This window comes from Daphnia carinata, chromosome 4 (genome assembly GCF_022539665.2).
Source record: "Daphnia carinata strain CSIRO-1 chromosome 4, CSIRO_AGI_Dcar_HiC_V3, whole genome shotgun sequence".
NCBI classification, from domain to species: domain Eukaryota; kingdom Metazoa; phylum Arthropoda; class Branchiopoda; order Diplostraca; family Daphniidae; genus Daphnia; species Daphnia carinata.
The window spans coordinates 3,479,239-3,491,270 of record NC_081334.1 but is presented as its reverse complement, the minus strand read 5'-3'; the positions used below and the strand labels follow the sequence as shown (position 1 = coordinate 3,491,270).

The window sequence follows — 12,032 nt, the reverse complement described above, 5'->3', positions numbered from 1 at the left end:
AAGTTGGGCAACGTCCATCAATGAATTGAACCTGAACTAGTAATCACTGCATTCGTCTGTCCACGAAACGTTGAGTTACAACTAAACGTTAAAGCCTTGGGCACAAGCTTTCGAGGGCACAATAAAGGATGCAATTGTAGTAACCCATCCTTTGCACTCGTTCATTTTCTCGTACACGTTGTACGCAATTTCATTGTACTATGGTACCAGCCTTCCGCCAATTATGAGTACAATTACACAGTTAGAGCGTAGTCGTGTCTTCAAAGCCAATGTCCAGGTTGTTGCCAATCGGTCCATGGGAAACGTCAGTTTGTACGACAGGTGATTTCGGCAGCGTTTATTGCACAAGAAAACAGCAACGTTTGATCACCTACAATTAAACAATAGTCCAGGGTAATTGAATTCTATTCTCTCTTGCTCCACAATGAAGATGTTCTGTGATTGATTAAGACTTGGAAATAACACACAGAGATGCACAGCACAAAAACTTCTATTACTCGCCACAGTAGCTTATTAGTTGATAGTTTTATGTTAGCAGTGTTTTTATTAGTTTTAGTTTTAACATACTTGTGAATATGATGCAAATGTCCAGTGAAAACAAAGCCGTTTGTTGATCAGATACCCAATCCAACATTTTCTCCCAGTGAATTCACCTTTACCAGTTCTGGTTCCATGTCAGTGCTCGCTATTAGTACCTTGGCAAACGCCAGATCCCTGATCTAGGTAATAAAGCTCCAGTTTATCAAATTTGAACTAGCAACAAATCAGAGAAATATACCTGTATGTTGGGCTTGTTCTTTTAGGGGCACCTGGAAATGCAATGCTTGAAAAGGAAGCTTCCTCATTTGATCCAATATAGACTTTGAACAATTCACCAACAACATTGGTAACCACATCAAGAACACCAATCTCCTCTTGCGGGAACGTAGTAAAACAGAATACGGATATAGTCATCGGAAAAGGGAGCATACCACATGGCAAGTGCAGATTTTGAAATTTTTTAGTACTTGTCTGTGATGACAGTCTATCCAGTAAGTTGGTGGCGTTGATTTCGTACGTAAAATGCCTGGTTTAGTAACTAAAATCTGTTTTCCATATTTCCTCAGACCGGGACCGAGTACGATTTTGGCATTCGAAATTTCATCTGTCTTTGATAAAGTCACCGAATCGCCTGGAAGGAAGATCTGATTCACGAGTGATTTTTCCGCCATTCTTCACAGGTTTGGATAAACAACATTTTTTCTTCGCCTTCTGGTGGGATAACATATTGACATAAAACTTTATTGAAAAATTCGTGGCCTGGAAACAATAATTAGATAACTCTGCAAACAAAAATGTTGTATCAAATCTACGTGTTACTACGAATGTAAAATCAACTAGTGCCATGGAGAATCGGTAAGATTTTTAAAGGTTGAAATCAAACGGATATATGTTGCAGTACCATAAAGAACGCCTTGTCTTCCTAGTTCCCACGCCGTCAGTTTCTTCTCGCTGACATTTAATCTATTTGCTGAATATTTATAGATATAACGTGTTCTGTAAACAAAAATATACTAAAGTACACAAATGTGCATAAATATTCAAGGATTTCTGTCTAATAAACAGTTTTCCTAATCCCATCAAGAAGTGACTGTCAAACCTCGAAAACCAACAGCAAGCTATTTCGCAATTTTCTTATCCGATGCATGTACACTTTAGCATTTCGAATTTACCCGGACTACCCGACACTTGGTTATCGAAATCTTACATCCAGAGGGTAATTTTCTTTAAATAATCCTAATCACGAAAAATGGAAAGAAAATCCCCTGCTTAAAATGTCAACTAAATGTCAACTAATACTTATGGTGTTTGTCTCGTTTTTATGACCAAACGCATTTTTTTTCCTCAGTTGTGTCTCAATCGTTTACATTGAGTTATTATATAAACTGGTTTCAAACTTAGGATGCTCATCCATACCATCACAAGCTCCACAACATGGCGGGCTGCTGTCGTCTTACACTTCTGCTAGTCCTTTACGGGTTTTTCGGCTACACTTTCAGTAGCCGGGTCAGCATCACCAACAACGGCTATCGTGATTTGGTTGTGGCGATTTCACCTGATGTTCAGCCAAATGAAGGTGCAGACTTAGTGTATAACATTAAGGTACACTAGCTTTCTGTTTTAAAAGCAAAAAATAAGTTCAAGCAAATCTAGTTTTTTAATTTTCTTGCAGAGAATTATCACCGAGGCTTCGGCTGATTTGTATACGGCTACACGGAACAGATCCTATATCAAATCTGTGCAAATTCTAATTCCACAGACGTGGGTTAACATCACCGCAAACACAAGCACTTGGGAGACCTTTCAGGTATACGCAAAAGCATTTGAATTCATTTTTGGTTTCGAACGGCTAAAACTGCACAATGTCATATAATATAACATAAAACGTGTCAGGATGCTGAAATTCAAATTGACGTCCCAAACTGGAAATATGGTGACCAGCCCTACACTGTGCAACTGGGCGGCTGCGGCGATCCTGGCCAGTACATTCATTGGACTCCAAATTATGTCAAAACTTTCAATTACGATACCACAAAATCGCAGTTTGGTCCAGCTGGTATGCTGTTCTATTTCATTAATTTTTTCGAACTACATTGAGCTACATTTTCAAAACGTAGGTCAACTTTTCGTGAGGGAATGGGCTCGACTGCGCTACGGTGTCTTTGAAGAGCACGGCTACACCGGTAATGACACTTCTTATCCTACCTTCTATCGACCAGGATCTGCCCAGCAGTCTGCTGATATGGTGCCCAATGTTTGCTCCAACGAACCAGTTGAATTTACGATTGACTACGGTTGCGCGGTGGACCCGCAAACGGGCCTTTACGATTCGAATTGCATGTACAGTTTCCCAGACACTTTTAAGCCAACATCATCCATCATGTCCGACAACAGAATGCTCCCCTCGGTAACTCTTCATTAAAAATAGCTTTTATAAAGAAAGTTACTAATCGTTTTGCTATTCAGGCGGCGCATTTCTGCGATGACAATCCGTCCAGCCTTCACAAACACAACCGAGAAGCACCGACTAAGCAAAACGCTTTTTGTGACTCGCTAAGTGTTTGGTCAGTAATTTCGAATCACGCTGATTTCGCCGGGAATAACAATCCGCCTGCTGCCATCGCCGATATCAAACCGACGTTCAACATAGTTCGAGTTTTGACCGGTGCTCGCTACATCCTCGTTACTGACGTCTCCGGAAGCATGGCCTCTTATGTAAGAATCTTGCAGTTTTCTCAATAAGTCCAGAAATTTTATTTTGAGCGTCAAAAACATTTGAGAACGGGCGTTTATTGTTTGTAGAATCGCATCGGCAGATTACACGATGCGGCCACCCGTTGGATTAAATATGACATCACCGATGGTACTTCTTTGGGTATCGTCAAGTTCAGGTAAACCTACAATTCATTTCGACCAAACACGTTCGTTGTGGTGTAAATTTTTGTTTACATTGTATGTAATAGCACCGGGGCTCAAGAGTTAAGTCCCTTGACTGTAGTGAATGAAAGTACCCGCCAACAATTGATGGATAAAGTTCCATACAGGACAGAAGGCGGCACATGTATAGGATGTGGTCTAGAGGTAGCTTTAAATGTAAGCAGGCCCACCATGTATACCGAAATCAGTACTATTCACTGTACCAGGAATAACGTTATCTAATCATTTTAGATGTTGACACCTGGTGGTAAAGGAGGCGTAATCGTTTTAGTGACTGATGGAATGGAGAATGAGAATCCGTATATAGCCGAGATGTACCCCCAACTAATCGATGCTCAAGTTCAAGTGGTGTCTATCGCTTTTGGGTATAACTTAAGAGCTTTTTCAATGATCTACTTTTCGATTACTGATTAACTGATCATCCTTCATCTTTTAGTAGGGCGGCTGAGGAAGAAATTGAAGTTTTGGCTACCAAAACGAACGGCAAAAGTTATTTTATCAATGATAACGGGAATGATGACGAGCTGAACGACGCTTTCACCGGTTCATTGACTTATCAACCGGCCGTACCTGTCGGGGAGCTTACTGTTATCCTTTTCCAGGCAAAATACCAATACGGCAGTAGATTTGAAAATTCTGTCTTCGTCGATTACACCGTCGGCAGAAACCTTACGTTCCGCCTCGAATATACACAGAGAAATTACATTGTAAGCTTCTCTGTACAATCGCCTAGTGGCCAGGCGTACAACCAGCCTAGCTATGACAGCAGTGCGAAATTGGCTTTCATTATCATTCCCGACATAGCCGAAGAAGGGGAATGGAAATTCACGTTGAATGTCAACTCGGCTTATTCTCAAGATTACGCCAGTGTTATCGTCACGTCGAAATCAAGAACCGATTCGGTGGCGCCAATCATCGTCGAATGCTCCGTTCCGAGTGGAACGGTCGTCGCAAACCCGGCTGTCATGCCTGTCCGTCTAGTCGCCGTTGTGACACGAGGACGTAACCGTGTCATCGGAGCCAATGTCATGTACGTAATTGATCATATTAAAAACAGAATAAGGGCATTTTCAATAGCGTTCAATACTTTCGACATTTCAGAGCGCACGTGTTGAGCCCCGATTCTGCCGATCACGTCGTAAAATTAGAAGACACCGGAGCTGGAGCCGATACAAACAAAAACGACGGTATCTATTCACGGTTCTACGTGGCCCTTAACATTGTCGGACGCTACACGTTGGTCTGTGAAGTCAATAGTACGGAAGGGACTTATATTGATGATGGCGTAACGTCTCAGCAACGAACTACTATGGGTAACTTCGAACGCGTCCAGTCCGGAGGCGCCTTCAGGGTAAATGCAACCAACGTGTTCGTACACGTTGACTTACGATTGATGCTGAATTATCGAAAATTGATGAATTCATTTTGAAGGTGGAAATCCCTATGAGAACTACCTACCCACCCAGTCCAGTAACAGATTTGAAAGTGATGGCTATGCAAGTTGATCAAATGTCTTTTACAATTGAATGGACGGCTCCTGGCGATCAACTCGATGTTGGAACTGGTAACTTATCACAAAAGAAATTCGGTATTCCTTCTAGAAACTTGTGTTGTTTAAAAATCCAACAGCGTATGCGTATCAGATCAAATATTCGACCAACTTCGATAGTTTGACGGATAACAATTTCGACTCAAGCTCTTCCGTTCAATTTGAATCGCAAGATGTCATTGACGGCAGCATGCAACCACTGGAATACGGTAGCAAACAAAATGTCACGCTCCGGCTTCCTTCGACGGCTGACGACACCACCTATTACGTCGCCCTGAGGGCCATAAACAAATACAATGGGTTTAGCAAAACTTCCAACGTCGTTTCCGTCCAAATTGTGCGTGTTAAACCACCACAGACGCAGCCACCGCCAACTACGACCACTTTAGTGCCACCCACTACATCCAGCAGCATAACTGTTGGTATGTATTCTAATAATCCCACCCGAAAAAAAGAAATATTCGCATAATTCTTAATCTACCAGGATGCAATGGGGTATTGATGACCACCAGCGGATTGTTAACGTCTCCCGACTACCCTGGCGCCTACCCCAATAACTACAACTGCCAATGGACCATACAATTGGCACCTGGCTCCAAAATTCGTTTGACATTTAGCCATTTCGATGTTGAAAGTCCTTTCGACTACGTCGAGGTGTACGACGGATCATCCACTTCTGATACTCGGCTGTTGAAGCACACCGGATCGACCGTGCCCAGCGCACCTGTTCGCTCCTCGTCCAACGTAATGTTGGTGCGTTTCGTTACCGATGCCACTGGAAATTATTTCAGAGGATGGAGGGCTACTTACATTGCCGCTTAATTATGTTGTGAACAACGATGATTTGACCCCCCCCTTTTTTTTAACAATGCTATGTTTCAAATGAGCTACGTAGATTTTTAGCAGCATAAAACGTTACCTAATGTTTAGCACTTACCTATTTTATTTGAAGTTAAGCTGAAGCGATGGCAATGAAGTTGAACAACTTCTATCGCTGACTTGAATTTGAACTCGTAACCACTGCACTCGTCTGTCCACACGAAACGTTTGGGATACAACTAAACGTCAAAGCCTTGGGCACAGGCTTTCGGGGGAAGGTGCGATAAAGCATGCAATCGTAGTATCCCATCCTTTGCACTCGTCCAATTTTCGCACGTAATTGGCTTGGAGTTGTCAACTTCGCACCGTTGCTGGCGCAGACGTACTGCAGTCTTTTTCAGTCCAACAAAATGGCATGGACGTTATCAACTCGTTGTTTTGATGTGCGCAATTTCTTTGAACTATAGTTCAAGCATTCCGCCAATTATGAGTCTATTTAAACAGTCAGGACGTTATCTTGTCTTCAGAGCCAATGTCTAGGATGTTGCCAAACAGTCCCTTTGATACGTCATTTTGTACGACAGATGATTTCGACAGCGTTTGTTGTACAAGAAAACAGCAACGTTAAATAGCCCATAATAAACCAGTAGTCCTTTGTAATTGAATCCTATTTCTCACGTGTTTAAGTTTAAGAGCGTGGGTTACTGATGCCACCGGAAATTATTTTAGAGGATGGAGGGCTACTTACAGTACCGTTTAATCGTGTCACGAACAACGACGATTTGATTCCCCCCTCTCTTTTTTTTCTTTCTTAACAACGTTATTGATCAAATACATAGAATTTTAGTAGCATAAGACATCATCTAACGACTAGGACTTACCTATTTCGTTTGAAGCTAAGCTGAAGCAATGGCCATGAAGTTGTGCAACTTCTATTACTGACTTGAATTTACCCCTTTTTTTTAACAATGCTATGTTTCAAATGAGCTACGTAGATTTTTAGCAGCATAAAACGTTACCTAATGTTTAGCACTTACCTATTTTATTTGAAGTTAAGCTGAAGCGATGGCAATGAAGTTGAACAACTTCTATCGCTGACTTGAATTTGAACTCGTAACCACTGCACTCGTCTGTCCACACGAAACGTTTGGGATACAACTAAACGTCAAAGCCTTGGGCACAGGCTTTCGGGGGAAGGTGCGATAAAGCATGCAATCGTAGTATCCCATCCTTTGCACTCGTCCAATTTTCGCACGTAATTGGCTTGGAGTTGTCAACCTCGCACTTGTTGCTTGTGCAGACGTACTGCAGACGTTTTCAATCCAACAAAATGGCGTGGACGTTGTCAACTCATCGTTTAGATGTGCGCAGTTTCGATGTGCTATAGTTTCAGTATTCCGACAACAGTAGTATAATTTAACAGTAAGGGCGTAATCGTGTCTTCAGAGCCAATGTCCAGGATGTTGCCAATCGGTCATGGGAAACGTCAATTGTTACGACAGACGATTTCGGCAGCGCTTGGTGCACAAGAAAACAGCAACGTTTGATCACCTACAATAATACAAAAATCCAGGGTAATTGAATTCTATTCTCACTTGTTTCACAATGAAGATTTTCTGTGATTACTTAAGACTTGGAAATAACGCACAGAGATATACAGCACATAAAACTTTTGTGGCTTGCCACAGTAGCTTATTAGTTGATAGTTTTATGTTTAGTTTTGTTGCATCTAAACCTAAAGCCAAAGATAAATCCGCACAAGCCTGTAGGTATACACCCAATTTTATAAAAGAATTCCTGATCTCCTTAATATTAGTGTGTAATAGTGGTGTTCAGTCCAGCTGGGCAATATCATGCCTTAGTAATTGAAGTGCTTGATCTCACTATCTAAACACTTTCTACATCAGCCAACACGACCTCTCAACTCGAACACGAAAAATCGTAATCGCTCGTAAAGATAATTGTCTCGTTTAGAAGAAACGTTAAAAATTATCTTATTTATTGGGAGATTTATTTTTCTCTTCATGAAGTTTAAAAGAGCTGTTTGCAAATGCGTACCGGTTGTAAAACTTGTGCGTATGTACAACTGATAAACGTTCGTTTTCAGTCAAGTTCGGTGCATGTGCAATCAATGGGAATCTTAATCTCGTGCACATAACTTTTCCTGCAATAAAAAAAAGGCCCGCAAGTGGCTAACCAGGAAAATGGAGACACTACTTCATTACCTCGGCTCTTTTGATTGTGTGGATATATAAACGGGTTTCAAAATATCTATTTCTATACAGTGAGTTCTTGAAACGCAGTAACATGGCTGTCTTCAATTATCTCCCTTTTCTGGTGATTGTCTATTGCTCATTTGGTTTCGCACTTGGAAGCCGAGTGAGCATCACCAACAACGGCTATCGCGACATAGTCGTGGCCATTTCACCTGATGTCCAACAAGACAAAGCTGTTGGTTTGTTGACAAACATTCAAGTATGCAAAATACCTTTATCTCTAAAAGCAATTTGCAAAGGCTCTAAGTTTTAATTGTTCATTTTGGTTTGCAGAGAATCATCACCGAGGCTTCTGCTATTTTGTATACGGCAACACGGCAAAGATCCTACATCGAATCGGTGCGAATTCTAATCCCACAGTCGTGGGTAAGCATCACGGCAAATCCCAACACTTGGGAGTCCTTTGACGTACGTTACAAAAATCATTTCATTTCCATACAAGAAACCCTTGAATACTTTACGGACGTTTCAGGATGCTGAAGTTCAAATCGACCTTCCAAATTCGAAGTACGGTGACAGGCCGTACACCGTGCAACTAGGAGGATGCGGCGATCCTGGCCAGCACATTCACCTGACTCCAAATTATGTTTTGACTTACAATTCCAGCTTGATCACATCTCAATTCGGTCCAGCTGGTAATGTTGCTTTAATGGTCTCGAAACGTTTGTAACTATACTACGTTTGGAACATACAGGCAAGGCGTTCGTGAAGGAATGGGCCCGACTTCGCTACGGTGTTTTTGAAGAGCACGGTTACAAGGGCGCTGATTCTGCTTATCCAGCCTTCTACCGGCCAGGAACTGCCCAGCAGCCAGCTGATATGGTGCCCAATGTTTGCTCCAACGAACCAGCTGACTTTACGATTGACTACGGTTGCCATGTGGACCCCGAGACAGGCCTTTACGATTCGAATTGCATGTACAGTTTTGTGAACACGTTTGAGCCAACGTCATCCATCATGTCCGACAACAGAATGCTCTCCACGGTATCTCTACATTACAATTGGCTTTTCTTAAAAAGTTACTCATTGTTTTGTTATTGCAGGCGGTGCATTTTTGCGATGACGATCCGTCCAGCCTTCACAAACACAATCGAGAAGCACCGACCAAGCAGAACGCTGTTTGTGGCACGCAAAGTGTTTGGTCGGTAATTTCGAATCACGCCGATTTCGCCAGGAATAACAATCCGCCTGCTGCCATCGCCAATGTCAAACCGATGTTCAAAATAGTCCGAGCTTTGACCGGTGCTCGCTACGTCCTCGTTGCTGACGTTTCTGGAAGCATGGACAGTTATGTAAGCACAGTAGCAGCTTTTTCAATTAACTTTAGCATCTTTTTTTAAGGCATTTTAAAGAATCCTATGATATGCGATTGGCTTCTTCGTAGGATCGCATCGGCAGGTTAAACAAGGCGGCCAGTCGTTGGATCAAATACGATATTAGATATGGTACTTCTTTGGGTATCGTCAAGTTCGGGTAAACCTGCAATTCATTTCGCTCAAACAGATCCACTGAATTTCAAACTTTTGTTTAAACGGTTTATATAATCATAGCACCACAGCTTCAATTTTAAGTCCCTTGACTGTAGTGAATGAAAGTACCCGCCAAAAATTGATGGATGAAGTTCCATCCTATACAGATGGCAGCACATGTATAGGATGTGGTCTCCAGACAGCTGTAGATGTAAGTGTCAGGTTAATGCACATTTTCCCATGAAACATGAATAACTTCTTTGAAACAAACATTTAGATGTTGGCACCTGGTGGTCAAGGAGGCGTGATCGTCTTAGTAACTGATGGCGGGCAGAATGAGCATCCGTATATAGCCGAGATGTATCCCCAATTAATCGACGCTCAAGTTCAAGTCGTATCTCTTGCTTTCGGGTAATACTCTATTGATCAATGACTCAGATTTCAGCCTGCTAAAGTATTTCACGATGAAGCCGCGCTGCTGAGAATGAAATCGAAGTTTTGGCTACGAAAACCGAAGGTAAAAGTTACTTCATCAATGATGATGGTCAAAGCGACGAGCTGAACGACGCCTTCGTTGGTTCATTGACCTACCAACCGGCCGTGCCCACTGGTGAACTTGCTGTTATTCTCTTCCAACAAAAATACCAAAATGGCAAACAATTCGAAGATTATGTCACTGTGGACTTCACTGTCGGTCGAGACCTCACCTTCCGCCTCGATTATACGCAGAGAAATTACATTTTGGATTTCATCATCCAATCGCCTAGTGGTCAATTGTACCAAAACATTATCTACGACAACAGTGCGAAATTGGCCTACTTGATCGTTCCCGGCATTGCCGAAGAAGGGGATTGGAGATTCACGACGAATGTCAACTCGGCTGATTCTCAAGATTACGCAAATGTTATCGTCACGTCGAAAGCGAGAGTCGCTTCAACGGCGCCAATCACCGTCGAATGCTCCGTCCCCAGTGGAACGGTCGTCTACAATGCTTCCACAACGGCCGTCCGTCTTGTGGCTGTTGTCAAACAAGGCCGTAACCGTGTCATCGGAGCTAACGTCAGGTACATATTATCGATCCTATTTCTTTTTAAAGAAACATTTCATTTAGATAATTGTGTTTTTTTAGAGCTTACATCGAAGCGCCTAACGCTGCACTTGAAGTAGTCGATTTGGAAGATACTGGCGTCGGAGCCGATACGAGCAAAAATGACGGTATCTATTCACGCTACTACGTGGCCCTTAGTCTTACTGGACGCTACACTTTGGTATGTAAAGTCAACAGCACGCAAACGACTTACATTGAAAACGGATCAACCACACGACAACGATCCGCTATGGGCAACTTCAACCGCGTCCAATCCGGTGGCGCTTTTAGGGTATAAATGATAACAAAAATTTAAACCATTATGTTAACGATCTGTCGGATAATTCAAAGTTAATAACGATTCAAGGTGGAAAAGCCAAAGGTAAATCCCTACCCACCCAGCCGAGTAACGGATTTAAAAATTGTGGCAATGCAAGTTGATCAAATGTCTTTGACAATCGAATGGACGGCCACTGGTAATGAACTCGATGTCGGAACGGGTAATACATTCTAATAAATTTACATTTTCCATCAGTAATTAAAACGTTTCAAAAAACAAATTTAGCCTCTGCATATAAGATCAAGTATTCGACTACATTTGACTATCTGATGGACAACAATTTCGATTCAAATTTGGCTGTGCAAGTTGGGTCGCAAGACGTCCTCGATGGAAGTTTGCAACCGTTGGAATCTGGAAACAGGCAAAGCGTGTCCCTCCGGCTTCCTTCGACGGCTGACGAATTGATTTATTACGTCGCTCTAAAAGCTGTTAACAAGAATGGGTTACTAAGCACCACTTCCAATGTCGTCTCAGTCAAAATTGCTGCTTTGAAACCACCACAAACGCAACCACCGACCACTCTAGCGCCACCCACAACAGCCAGCAGCTTCACGGTTGGTATGTATTCCAATTATCCCACCCGAAAAAAGAAATATCCCTAAATTCTTGATCTACCAGGATGCAATGGAATATTGACGACCCCTAGCGGATTGTTAACGTCTCCCAACTACCCTGGCGCCTACCCCAATAACTACAATTGCCAATGGACCATACAATTGGCACCTGGCTCTAAAATTCGTTTGACATTTAGCCATTTTGCAATCGAAAGTCCTTTCGACTACGTCGAAGTGTACGACGGATCATCCACCTCTGCTACTCGGCTGTTGAAACACACCGGATCAACCCTGCCCAGCGCACCTGTTAGCTCCTCGTCCAACGTAATGTTGGTGCGTTTTATTACCGATGCCACTGGCAATTATTTCAGAGGATGGAGGGCTAGTTACGGTACAGTTTAATCGTGTCATGAACAACGATGATTTGATCACCCCTCCTTTTTTCTTTCTTAATAACCGTA

General features: G+C 42.4%; 2 protein-coding genes and 1 long non-coding RNA gene across 3 annotated transcripts; 2 read left to right on the top strand and 1 right to left on the bottom strand.

Moving 5' to 3' along the window:
- Positions 1 to 19: 19 nt before the first annotated feature.
- On the bottom strand, positions 20 to 1,237 carry LOC130694367 (uncharacterized). Its single transcript, XR_009001994.2, has 4 exons — positions 1,008 to 1,237; positions 779 to 914; positions 568 to 719; positions 20 to 370 (listed from the first exon to the last, which is right to left on the bottom strand). It is a non-coding gene; the product is annotated as an uncharacterized LOC130694367 (long non-coding RNA).
- Positions 1,238 to 1,964: 727 nt separating this feature from the next.
- LOC130694325 (calcium-activated chloride channel regulator 4-like) lies at positions 1,965 to 5,869 on the top strand. Its single transcript, XM_057517394.2, has 13 exons — positions 1,965 to 2,142; positions 2,213 to 2,347; positions 2,434 to 2,596; positions 2,658 to 2,947; positions 3,007 to 3,255; positions 3,343 to 3,431; positions 3,504 to 3,633; positions 3,709 to 3,842; positions 3,914 to 4,507; positions 4,579 to 4,828; positions 4,909 to 5,041; positions 5,107 to 5,448; positions 5,511 to 5,869. Exons 1-13 carry the CDS (start codon positions 1,975 to 1,977, stop codon positions 5,846 to 5,848), a joined length of 3,015 nt encoding a protein of 1,004 aa, XP_057373377.1. The 5' UTR covers positions 1,965 to 1,974; the 3' UTR covers positions 5,849 to 5,869.
- Positions 5,870 to 8,152: 2,283 nt separating this feature from the next.
- Positions 8,153 to 11,973, top strand: LOC130695170 (calcium-activated chloride channel regulator 4-like). The gene is made up of 13 exons (XM_057518296.1): positions 8,153 to 8,320; positions 8,395 to 8,529; positions 8,594 to 8,756; positions 8,816 to 9,105; positions 9,165 to 9,413; positions 9,506 to 9,594; positions 9,672 to 9,801; positions 9,868 to 10,001; positions 10,061 to 10,654; positions 10,720 to 10,969; positions 11,045 to 11,177; positions 11,243 to 11,575; positions 11,636 to 11,973. The coding sequence occupies exons 1-13, from the start codon at positions 8,153 to 8,155 to the stop codon at positions 11,971 to 11,973; spliced, it is 3,006 nt and encodes a 1,001-aa protein (XP_057374279.1).
- The last annotated feature ends 59 nt before the right edge of the window (positions 11,974 to 12,032 follow it).